Genomic DNA, 12,473 nt, shown 5'->3' on the forward strand with positions numbered 1-12,473 from the left:
AATTACATTTTGTGATTAATGATTATATAACAGACACAGAAAAGATGTTGTGCTTTGCATTAAGGCAGCACTGTCACTGCCATTCACACTGTCTTTTTACTATCTGATTCAGGAGGACCCTTACCAATGTGGATGTAACTGTTGCTTTTAGTTTTATATGGGACAGCACTCATGGTGGCTATTGCTTGCCTTTCACGTGAAATACGAGGATCTTCGGTCTTTGCCTGCAATAAAACACACACATAGATACGCATGAACACACATAGAGTTAAATAAAGAAATGTATATCTTATCCAATACTGGTCTTGACGAGTGTAGCCCTAGAAAAAGTAAAAATCAATCGAAGAAATAACAATAACATGTTGCCAGATGAACATCAGCTGAGAGAACATCAAAATGTCTGTATTGCTGGCTTATACATTTGCCATGATAGAGTCGACTTTCCAGCAGACACAGAACTGGCCACCTGATGAGTGAGAACTTAATATTCACTCTCCTTTTAGCTCAGAAGCTGTAGGTTTAAGCTATAATTTGCCAAACCTGATCGTAATGCAAAAGGGTTAAGACTTTCAAAACATTTTGGGGACTTACGGTGATCCTCAGATCGTCGTTTCCTGCCTCCGTATTTATGGTAAGCTTTGCTATGCCGTTGGCTGCAGTGGTGCCACGCACGTCTCCCGGCTCAACCACCACCATAACACGATCTGCTGGAGTCTCATCAGGATTCACAACTTCAACCTGCCATTCAAGACACAAACAGCTGAACAGTCTGAAAACATTTAAGTACCTCATTAAGACACATTTTATCAATGGTAACCTAATGCTACTAGATTACTTTGGCTGCAAACTGCACAAACCGGGCATGAAGTATCACGACCTCATGGTTCAACAATAAGGCAAGTAAAATGCCATGTCAGGCTAGTAAATCTAGCAACTTACTTGAATTAATGGGCAAGTGGTTAAAAATAAAAAGGGATTTTTTTTATCATTGCCATATCATGAATTATGTTCTCAGTCTCTGGTACACAGCATAGCCCCCTTGCACACATCAGAGAATATTGACATGCAATCAAGAATTGAGTATTTTAGTGGTGTGATGTGTGAAACATCCCTCAGGATTATGTGAGCATTGTCAAATAGTCAGATCAGTGGAGTGTGTAATTTTTCACCCTCATATATACTCTTAAGAACAATAAATATTAAAGTAGGTAGTCAGGAAATTTGGAGTGGAAGAAATGACCCTGTGTCTTTATGTGTGAATGTCTACAGTGTAAAGATCTGCTTTAAATCAATGATCCATCATAGATTGAGGAATTGCACTAGTCTTTTGTAGTAAATTATATAAGTAATGTCTGGTGGCATGAAAGTTAGGTTCAAACAGTGACTGTGTTTCAGTTGTGAAATGTTTTCTAGAAATAATTATTTACCGCAACATCAAAGGACATTCCTGGTTTGAAATATTTTGGCGTTTTCGTGAAGGTGATGGTGTAAGGTGAAGTGACAATCTGGATACCTCTCAACTCTGCCTCCACCATTTCACTACCTGTGAAACACAGAAACACACACACAAACTAATTACTGAAGAATTTGTACATATTTGTTTTATTCATGACTAACTGACACAGAAACGCTGTATAGCCATTCAATCTCTGACTTACTTTTGTTGAAATTATTTTCTTTCTTTCTTGTGTTGGAAACTCATTTAAGATTAATTTGAACTCTGCTGTTAAATCATGTGATTCACACATGATCAAACATACTGAACAGGTAGAAACAGTCTCTTTCTTACCGCTCTCTGTCAGCACACTGACAGCTACAAACAAAGAACGGTGCACCAGCTCATTGACATTTGGAAAGGTTGCTGTGATGTGCTCTCTCTTCAATGTGACCTGTCCAACACCATTCGCTATCTAGCATGAGATAAAACAGAAATGCATCTTGAAATACAGTCAGTAGTAGTTTGTTGGGCTTGTAAATTATTCTGTCAATCTGGATTAATACTGAACATGAATACCTCCCTCTGAATGTAACACATAACTGTAGACATATGGACAACAGTAAAATCCCAGAAGGTTTTCATGTCCTGCAGTTTTGCAGATTTTGTAGCACTTTTGGTAAATGTGATGCAACAAAAGTGTAAGTATTTGCTCACCGGCACCCTCTGAAGAGAGCTGGGGAAGCTCCTCTTTTGACCCTCATCCACAATCCCAAATACCACGTAGGCTGTCCCATCCACCTCTTTACCAAACAGATACCTAAAACCACAACAGAAGGACACATTGCAAGCCCACAGTTAGAATAGGCGCTATTACAATAGGAACAGTCAAAACCCTGCACATACCTAGCTTTAATGTCGACAATGAAGTCATTGCTGTCCACATAAAAGAAGGCGATCTGAGGTATCAGTTTAACCTCAAAACTGGGCAACACTGAAAAATAGAAAACATTTTATTGGATGTCTAATAAAAGTAAGTTGTGTAAAATTGAAATAACAGATTGAGTAAAATGGACTCACCGTATTCTTTGACCTCAAACTCTACAGAGTAGCTCTGCTGTGGGTTGCTGTGAAACTTGGCAACCACTTTCCAAAGTCCGGGACTAAATGTACACACACACACACACACACACACACACACACACATTAAAATATTCATAACATTGGAGTCCACACCTTAGATTGACGTTATTTATGTCTTATACAAGTATGCCTAAATGAGATGCTGAAACAGCAATTTTTAGGGCTCTACATTTAGCTTGGCTGACTAAACAATAGTTAGATGGTTATAGTACCTTTATTTTACAACCGTTTAGTACTTAGTACTATGATTATTTACAATTAATATTCACATTGGAATATTTTTAGGAAACTGGAGATAACATGAGAAGATTGACACTGAAACACTCTCATATCTATACATAAAATATAAAATTGGAGCCAGCAGCTAGTTAGCTTGGCTTAAAAGACTGGAAACAAAGGAAAACAACTAGTATGGCTAAGTCTGTAGGTAATGAAATTGCAATATAATAATATATAATAATAATTATAGATATTATTATTTATGTAAATTATTTCTCTTAATTTGTTCTGGCCATTCACCTACCTCTGTAGATATTCTGATTTAATGCAACTACATGTGTGTGTCGATATATGCAGGTGTGTGTATTATTCTATTTCCTGTGTTTATGTATGTACTGTATATGTGTATGTTACAATATTTGTTTTGGTGGAATTAGATTGGCAGCCAGAGAGAGCTTTGGTCATATTACATGACCTCCAGATACATGAGTGTATTATGTCTCAATAAGAAAGAAAAATAAACTTCCTGGAGTCTGCGCTGGTTGCCTGGTAACTGCTAACTCGCTACTTCCAGGCTTATTACTGTAATGTTTCCAGTCCAAAATGTTACATGTTAAAAATGTATATAAATCCCCACTGAAACCTGCTCACTAAAGCGGAATATGCAGTAATGTGATTAAAGTAAAATAAAATACACACCTGACAATTTCAGCCAATTTGAAATCTCCAGAGTGGATGCCTGATTTCAGAGAGACTGGATCAAGTGGTAAAACGATGTCTTCAGGGGTCTAAAAATATGAAACATTGAACAATCATTAAAAGTGAGCGTTACCAGTTTACACATTTATTGAATTCTGATCATATTTTAACAAGTCCTTTGTGTACATAAGCCTGATCAGCATGTGGACACTGTAAAAGTTTCTTGTCTACCTCTGATGGAGGGGCTGCAACTCAACCACTAGAGGGAGACATTTGTTTTTACAGTGAGAGGTGAAATGGGTGTCAGGTGAGACGAAAGGAAAAAAAATAATGGTCATCTAGATATTGAAGAGGTTAGAGTTTGGTTTAGGGTTGCAGGGAGACAAAGTGGAAGGTACAGTATGGAAATAATTCAGTTTATAGTTGAACAGTGACAGCTGAATTCAATATTATATTGAATTCTGTGCTTATCAAAGATACAAATACATTACCACAATCTCAATGGAAATAGAAGCATCAGTTTGGGTGGCGTCATCCCTCTCTACAGGCTCCATACCGGGCGTCAATCCAAAGATCCTGTAATGAACTGAAACAGAGAACTGGTCACTGGAACTGGCTTATTGGTGTTTGTAATCTCTTTTAATTACATTTTTTTCTCTTCTCATTGTATGTTAATGTAGCTCTCACTCGAAAGACTTATAGTTCATCTCAAGAAGTCTATTCTGCATTTTTAAAATGAATATATTAATGTTCAACTATGTACCTACTAGAACACTGCGCTCCCAGCATGCTTACTTGTGGTTCCTAGTATCTCTAAAAGTAGAACAGGAGGCAGAGCCTTCAGCTATCAGGCTCCCCTCCTGTGGAACCATCTTCCAGATTTGGTCCGGGGGGCAGACACCCTCCCTACATTTAAGAGTAGGCTTAAAACTTTCCTTTTTGATAAAGCTTATAGTTAGGGCTCTTAGAGCTCATAGTTTATGCTGCTATAGGCTTAGACTGCCGGGGGACTCCCATGATGCACTGAGCTCCTCTCTCTTCCCTCCCTCTCTCTCTCTCTCTCTCTCTCTCTCTCTATCCATCCATCTATATCCATTAACATTCATGTTCTATTAATGCATTCAATAACCTAAACTTCTTCCCCGGAGTTGTCTGTCTGTGCTTTCTCGTCTCACAGATAATCTGGGCCTGTAGACGTCCGGATGACGGATTCCAGTCCCAGACCTTCTAGCTTCATTGTTGATTTTCATTGTGCTTCTCTCCTCTATCCTTCCTTTCTCTCCTCTCAACCCCCAACCGGTTGAGTTTCTTCTTGCCACTGTTGCCAAGTGCTTACTCATGTGGGAATGTTGGGTCTCTTTAAAGTTAAAACCTGAAGAGTTCAGTTTAGAACCTGCTCTATGTGTAAAGTGCCTTGAGATAACTCTGTTGTGATTTGGCGCTATACAAATAAAGATTGATGGATTGATTGATTGATTGATATTGTATATTATCAACATCGGCGAATACATGTCCTTTATGAAGGGTACACATTGTGTTTCTCAGCAGTGATGTGGACTCACTTGTGCTGTCGGGGGTGTAGAGGGTCTTGTCAGTCTGGATGAAGATGTAGCCAGACTGGAAGGAGACTAAGACTGTCTTCTCTAGCAGTTGGTTAGGGAACTGAGCTTGAAGGTACACATATTGCTTCACAGTGGGATCCTTACTGAAGTCCCCGGCAGGGATCTAAAACCAGAGACACAAACATTGAGGGAGGAGCACAAATCAGATATTTCATGAGAAATTATAAATGCATAATTTTTTTTTGGTCTTGATAGAAAAAAGAATTTCTACACATTAGGTGATTAATGCCAGCAAAATATGAAAAATGTATTATTTATAGTATACAGCACATATGCACAAACAGTTTTTGTTTTACCGTAATATTTCCAAAGCTCTGGAATTTGTTCCCTTGGTTAAGGGTCACGACTTGGGTTGCCAGCCTTTTGGTTTTGGTTGGATGGTTCATCACCTTGATTTCGACCTGCTTTTCACCCTCAGTGCAATCTTGACACTCCACGAAGATATTTTCTGCTGTTCCTACCCGCAACAAGTTCGGGGCAGACATCACATCCCTGCAGTGCAGGAGGGAGAGAGAGAGAGGGACCACTGTACTGAATCACATTGTAGCTCAGGATGAACAGACTTACTGACAAACATGGTGTTTTTTTTATTGTAAGGCAATAAGCAACACAAATAATCATAATGGTCACTGTTATAGCACAGATTTACTGCTGTAACCTGCTGTGGGTGATGTTGTTTTTTCCTTTTTTTCCATTTAAAAAGAACTCTTGTGGGCCTAAAGATGTTGAAATATCCAGTATTTCAGAATGTTTTCACCTTTTTTCTGTCTTTTTTTTCCTAATGACCTTTAACATTTAGAACCACTGTTTTTTAGCCTGTGTGTTCAAGGTTGGATTAACTCAAATCTGCCACTCAACTAGTGTAGACCTCACACACAATGAGTAATCTATTTATTATCTGGCCTAAACTCCAGCAATGTATCAATAAAACTGTTTGCTGTCACTGGTGTAATGCATCACTGTGCAAACTCAGAACAAATGTGGGCCAATTTGCTGGCATCATTTGAAAGACCATTACCTTGACTTACCTTTACTGCAAGCTTATCTGCTGGCTATTATGTAAGACACAAGCAAAATCAGCACTGCATATGTATGTATAATACTTGCACAATACTATTGTTTGTATTCATACATTTTTTAAATTAACTTTAATGCAGACAACCACTGATCTTGTTGCACTCATTACAGTTTCATAGCAAACTTTTGAATATCAAGAAGCTGAGCGAACAAACTGTATATTTTGTACTTGTATGTTTTCTCTGCATTAATTAAATTTCAGGAAGAGAGTATTAAGGTAAGTAAGGTCTACTTACATTGGAGCTCCATCAGCTAGAGAAGACAGGGAGGCAAAGGCCAAAGAGGCCAGCAGCCACACTGGAGTTCTGCACATCCTCCAACCGGATCCTGGTCTGCTGTCGATGAAGACTCCAGCTCTAGCACTCTCTTTTTATCCTCCCCCACCTCTACCTGTCCTCACCACTATCTAGTACATCCCCCTCCAGGGGTGTCACTAGATTTTAAGGACGGGGGCTCAGCCCCCAGGAGGTGCACAGGATATGTGCGAATGTTTAATTTCACAAACAGCTAACAAAAACTGAGAAATTGCTTTTCCACTTTTGGACAGATATAACAGAGATACTTTACTGTGTAAATGTTTTAGGCGACCATTACATTTTTAACACAGTACAACAACAAACATAGGAAGTACTGTATGTTTACAGCATTAACAACAACAAAAAAAGAAAAAATCCACATAGTTACAGTCAGGGCTGGAAATTAGCACTCGCCACTCGCGACCCAAATTCCTCAAGTGGCAGACAGATTTTTAGCTGTGTCGCCACTTGGCTAGAAGACTGAATAGTAGGGGTGAGACGAGATCTCCTGCCACGCGATCTCTTTCTAGTCGAAGTGAATATTGTCTCGCAACGCTATAATTAAGGGCCGCACAAAAAAAAAAAAAAAGACGATTGGCTTTCTATCGCTCATTCGCTCGTCATGTCTTCTTTTTATAAAGTCACATGTGGATCATTAACCTTCTTTATTTAATTTATAAAAGAACAGTCATTTATTTCCTCATTGAAGTTTTCTTAAAAATAGAGTTAAAGTCTCTCATTTTTTTTTTATGGAAAAGCAATACTTTCATTCTGTTACCCCTCAAAAAGCCCTGTGGGTGCATTATTAAAAAAAATATATATAGCTTTTAATAAATATTCTACATATTCAACCTTTAATTTCATGCACATTTTTCACTTAGCCTATAAGATTTTTTTCTACATCTGTCAGTCTGATCAACTTGTTCACTGACTCTTGAAAAAGATGTTTTCATCTTGTCTTGTTCATACAGTTGTTTGAGCTTCACTGTTCAAAATGATGTATGTGCAGAGTTTGCTTTCACATTCATCTGCTAAAAGTGGAAAGTTTCTCTGTGCTCACTAAACATCTGATTTTAAAGGGATGGCCTACAAAGCGTGATTGGTACAGTAACATCACACCTGGGGAAGCCAATCCTGGTTCGAATATACACAAGTATGATGAGGAAACCTGAAGCCTCCAGTGCACAAACACTGAGAGTGGACTTTACATTGCAGTAATGGTCATCTAATGCCAAGTTATTAATAAATACATAATAATATAACCATGCTTTCAGTCATTTGCTATTCAAAAGATTAAACACATTACCATAATCTCAATCAACAGAGGGATCATCATCATTGTTCCTCTCCACAGGCTCCATATGTGGCGTCAGTGCAAACAACCTGTAATGAACTGACAGAGAGAGATTCCTTTTTATTAGTGGTTGAAGGACGGTCAGACAAAAAATAGCCAGTGGTGAATGCAAAATTGTGGACAATACATTGTTAAAGACCAATTTGGACATATTGGAGGAATTTGGTGTAATCACAGACTGTGAGAATAACATTGTAAGTGACTTTACTGCTTGAAAAAAGTGCCAAAAAAGTATTTGCCTCTTTTGATAGCTGCAAACTGGGCACATTATTGCTTTATTGTCGGTCTGGATGAAGATGTAGCCAGAATGGAAGGACACCAAGACGACTTTCTCCAGCTGTTGGTCAGGGAACTGAGCTTGCAAGTACACGTACTGCTTCATGTCGGGATCTTTACTTAAGTCCTCAGCAGGGATCTGGAACCAGAGACACAAGCAATGTGTGACGAGCAGACTAAGGGTATAACATGTAAAATATCTATCTTGTGTCATGTTAGAAAAATATGTCAGACTAGATGATACATTTTACATGATATATTTTGGTAATGTTACCTAATATCAGTAACATATATTTCAGTATTTTCACATTACCTGAATTTGTTTGAAGCCCTGGAATTTGTTAGTGCTGTTTAGGATAACAGATGTGGACGCCAGCATTTTGGCTCTGGTTGGATAGTTCCTGACCCTGATTTCGACCCTGATGTCATTCTCATCTGTGCAATCTTGACATTCCACAAAGATGTTTTCTGGTGTTCCTACTCGCAACAAGTTGGGGGCAGACATCACTTTCCTGCAGAGCAGAGGGGAGAGAAAGAGACCATATGTAGACAGTGTATAGAAAGAACCACATTGCTGCTCTAGATGAACTAACCTACTGACAAGCTGAGGAACTGACAAACACATTTACTTACAATACATTTTCTGGTTTTTATGTTGCAGATATATTCAAGCACTGAAATCCACACACACACACATATTAATAAAAATGAAAGGTTGTTATGGAAAGTTGCTACTCAACAGATGATTATGTTTTAAGTTTCGTTTCCCTAAATTTGCAAAAGAAAAAAAAAAGAAAAGAAAATCATCTGCTCCAGAATGGACTTCACACACAATGAGTGATCTATTGATTATCTTGACCAAGATCCAGCAGTGGATCAATAAATATTTCATCATTTTTCTTGACTTTGTTAGCTGTACGTGGTAGGATGCAACACTGTGCAAATTCAAAACAACACAAAACAAACTATTGGCTTTGTAAGTCCTTGATTTATGTGACACACTCTGCAACTTTAATTATATAATACAAAGGTGAAATGGAACTGATTTAAACTAATACTCTAAGTCTTTAATCATAGTAATTTATCAATAACTTTGATCAATAATCTCTAACATATATATCTGGTCCTAAATGCATTTACACATATTCTGAAACACTGTTACAATCTCAGAATGAATGCTAGTTTTACCAAAACATATTTTTTTCACTGTCAGTGTTCTTCTATTTAGTTTCCTGGTCTAATAGCTCTCCAGCTGAGCCAGGGATAATTGATAATGCATGATTGCATACACTCTATTTAATATTTTGTTATTCAAATAAACAAAAAAAAAATAGTAAAAACAAATATCTCAGTGCAACACATTTATTTAACTGGAATTAAGAATAAGAAATGGAAATACAAGCTCTATTGGCCATGCAAATACATAGTATTTCATCAACCTACATCTACAGTGGTATTTAAAATACATTTAAAATAATCTTTCGGCAAGATGCAGGCAATGCCTACATGCTGATGCTGTGGTGTCCTCACAGGCATTACATACAGCAGGCGTTTTCCTGTCTGTCTAATTCATGTCTTTTCACTTTAATTACCTCATGCCTCTTTGAACAGACATTCCAGGAAGAAGGTGTGAAGCTACTGTATGGTGGGTTTACTCACAGTGGAGATCCATCAGCTGAGCAAATCCAAGAGAAAAAGGCTAGTGAGCCCAAGAGCCATAGCAGAGTCTTACACATCTTCCTGCCTGATCCCATATCTGCTATTTTACCAACTCCCGCTCTCCTGTGCCTGCTCCTTTTACACTTACCTCCCTCCTCTTGCACCTTTATTTCTCCTCACTACTATTCCAGTTTAGCTCAAGGTTACCAAGACCAACTCTACAGTCTTCAGTCATAACAGCAAACACTGACAAGAGCTGCGACTCTGACCTGTGGTTCTTTAGCATGGCTCTGTAACACTTCTGGTAACATTAACAAACAAAAAGAGATGCTGTTAAAAATGAACTAGAGATTGATGTCTCTTATGTGGCAGTGTAAACGTTCTGTTTTTTATGTTTCACATATCTGGAACAAACTCCCAGCAGACTGCAGGTTTGCTTCAACTCTCAAGATTGTTTCCATTTGCAACTGCTTTTATTAAACCAAATATTTAACACTGCACTGTATTTTTTTATTCTCCTGTTTTATCCATCTTGTACTGTTTTAACTTAATTTTATTTCCAATTCAACCCTTTTTAATTGTATCTAAATATGTTTTTATATTGGCATGTGTTGCCTGTATTGATGAATTTAATGCTTTAGGTAAAGCACTTTCAATTGCTTTGTTGTTGAAATGAATTACAAATAAACTTGCCTTGCCAAAATAAACAGCAGGGCTATGACTATGTACTGGGACTTCCCAAAGGCGCACCCTCACACACACAGGAGAGCCTCTTATAGGAAAGATGCTAACCTGGCTACAACACATGTAACCACAAAAGTGTTAAGTGCTGTTGGACTCCCCACACATGTTCCTCAGTCTTCACTTATCCTGAAAAATATCTTCAACAGCTACTTATTGGAATTCCACAAAATTTGGTAAAAACATCCATGGTTTTCAGATGATGAATCAGACTGACATCATGAGGTTGACATTTGTTTTAAATGAAGTGTCAACAACTATCAGATGGATTGACATAAAATTTGGTACATTTTGATGAATTGTAACTATGGTGGCCAAATTCCTGCATCAGCCTCAACTGTACTTTGTGTTTAGCACTAATTAGAGAATGTAAGCATGCTAACACTGTAAGAGGTGAATGTAGTAACAAATATATGGTAACATACACCTGCTTAACATCAACATTGTCAGATTTTATTTGAGTAATTAAGAAACTGCTCATGCTGCTGGGAAGGAAAAAGACATCAGTTAATAGTCCAAAAGGGAGTAAAATTGGAATTTTCAACTATGAAAAACTAAATGTTTTCCAAGTAAAAAGGACGTAATGAACAGACCAGGGATGCATTCAAGAGTACTGAGTAAAATGTACTCCCTACCAGTGGCATGCACAGACTTGGGCAGGGGCAAAAAGAAAAAAAAGGGCACATACAGCACATTCTCGCCACTGAAGAGAGCACTTTAGCACACGTTTTTGCCTCAAGAGGGCAGTTTAGCGTGTGTTTTTGGCTCCCAAGAGAGCAATTCAATTCAACTTTAGTGCATGCATTTGATATATGTGGTATTGTTTGATTTAAAAAATGGATTAGATGCCAATTGTGGAGGAAAAGTTGGATGCCCAACATGCCATTCTCCACAACCTGAACCTAATTTATTAAACAGGCCCACAACTTCCTGCATCCGCACTGAACCTTGGCACTAGGTTAAAACCACGTGACGTCATTTTCAAATATGAATTTGGGGTCAACAGATGATCTATTGTACACACGTGTACATAGGCAGTCAGCACTATACTCCTTGTTTGTGGGAGAGATGTGGTAAAGAGTGATGCAGGAAGTGAGAAAGAAGTGAATGCAAATGTTATTGAAGTTGCAATAAATATTGCAGTCGTTATCGTCTATTTCTATAATGACAGCTCCCTTTTTCAATTGTTTGTGGGGTTAAACCACTGAAAATACTTTACTCTTTTGTTTTATATTTTCATTTCTTATTTCCAGCATAGCAGACACAACACAGAGGTGGAAGGATGGGAGTTTTATTTCATGGGATAGTCCAAGGACAATTGTTGATAGTTTTGTAGTTACTGGCTGTTAGATGTTGCACTGAGAACAGATGAGAACCAACTCTACAGACAATCAGGTGATGCTGTCAAAAAGGGAAAAATAATTACTTGGAGGAAATGGATAGCCATTATGGCACTTAACAAATAAATACATGTAGTGAAATGCTCTGACTTGTAGATGCATTTTAATTGACAAGTAAAACAAATGTTTCACATGATTATTGTGGAAAGGTCAATATCTATAAATCAACATGAAAGCTGCCAAACAGTACATGAACATCTCCATCAGTATTTTCACTGTTCTGTTTGACAAGCCTTTTTTCCTCTGGTCTATTGTACTACATACTGTGTTAGGGTTAGGGCCAGCGTTAGGGTTGGACTGATGATTTGTTTTTCTTTGGAGCATGAATCTCAAATTCTGAAAGTTGTTATTTGCTGTTATATTTTGTGAATATGTTGTATTATTGTGTGTCATGTGATCCCATATGGAATGGACCATTTTTTGTTATGACAGGAAAAATTCAAATGAATGAAACTTCCAGTTGAACTTACTAAAGCTTATATATATATATACAGTAACCTGACAGTAATCACTACAGTAATTACCTATATCAATTTAAGACACAGACAATGG

The 12,473-nt window shown here is 37.8% G+C and overlaps 2 protein-coding genes across 2 annotated transcripts in view; both read right to left on the minus strand.

The window, feature by feature from the left end:
* The window catches only part of LOC128371468 (complement C3-like), a 33,390-nt gene extending 26,804 nt beyond the window's left edge, over positions 1–6,586 (minus strand). Inside the window, exons 1-12 of the mRNA XM_053331799.1 lie at positions 6,432–6,586; positions 5,415–5,610; positions 5,059–5,221; positions 3,988–4,082; positions 3,497–3,585; positions 2,516–2,598; positions 2,342–2,429; positions 2,153–2,255; positions 1,790–1,910; positions 1,428–1,543; positions 592–738; positions 125–224 (exon numbers count right to left, since the gene is read on the minus strand). Coding sequence (XP_053187774.1) covers positions 125–224; positions 592–738; positions 1,428–1,543; positions 1,790–1,910; positions 2,153–2,255; positions 2,342–2,429; positions 2,516–2,598; positions 3,497–3,585; positions 3,988–4,082; positions 5,059–5,221; positions 5,415–5,610; positions 6,432–6,508 — 1,378 coding nt within the window. The 5' untranslated portion in view covers positions 6,509–6,586. The remainder of the gene's footprint in view (positions 1–124; positions 225–591; positions 739–1,427; positions 1,544–1,789; positions 1,911–2,152; positions 2,256–2,341; positions 2,430–2,515; positions 2,599–3,496; positions 3,586–3,987; positions 4,083–5,058; positions 5,222–5,414; positions 5,611–6,431) is intronic.
* A 1,018-nt stretch (positions 6,587–7,604) lies between these two features.
* LOC128366252 (complement C3-like) lies at positions 7,605–10,099 on the minus strand. The gene is made up of 4 exons (XM_053326940.1): positions 9,781–10,099; positions 8,435–8,633; positions 8,105–8,260; positions 7,605–7,625 (listed from the first exon to the last, which is right to left on the minus strand). The coding sequence occupies exons 1-4, from the start codon at positions 9,873–9,875 to the stop codon at positions 7,605–7,607; spliced, it is 471 nt and encodes a 156-aa protein (XP_053182915.1). The 5' UTR covers positions 9,876–10,099.
* Positions 10,100–12,473: the final 2,374 nt, after the last annotated feature.

This window comes from Scomber japonicus, chromosome 2, assembly GCF_027409825.1.
Source record: "Scomber japonicus isolate fScoJap1 chromosome 2, fScoJap1.pri, whole genome shotgun sequence".
NCBI classification, from domain to species: Eukaryota; Metazoa; Chordata; class Actinopteri; order Scombriformes; family Scombridae; genus Scomber; species Scomber japonicus.

Excerpts from the sequence above, each read along its gene's own strand:
- LOC128366252 (XM_053326940.1), bottom strand. The coding sequence starts at position 9,875 with ATGGGATCAGGCAGGAAGATGTGTAAGACTCTGCTATGGCTCTTGGGC. Across the intron at positions 8,634-9,780 it reads TCAGCTGATGGATCTCCACT|GAAAGTGATGTCTGCCCCCA; the intron begins GTGAGTAAACCC and ends TCTGCTCTGCAG. Across the intron at positions 8,261-8,434 it reads AGGGCTTCAAACAAATTCAG|ATCCCTGCTGAGGACTTAAG; the intron begins GTAATGTGAAAA and ends CTCTGGTTCCAG.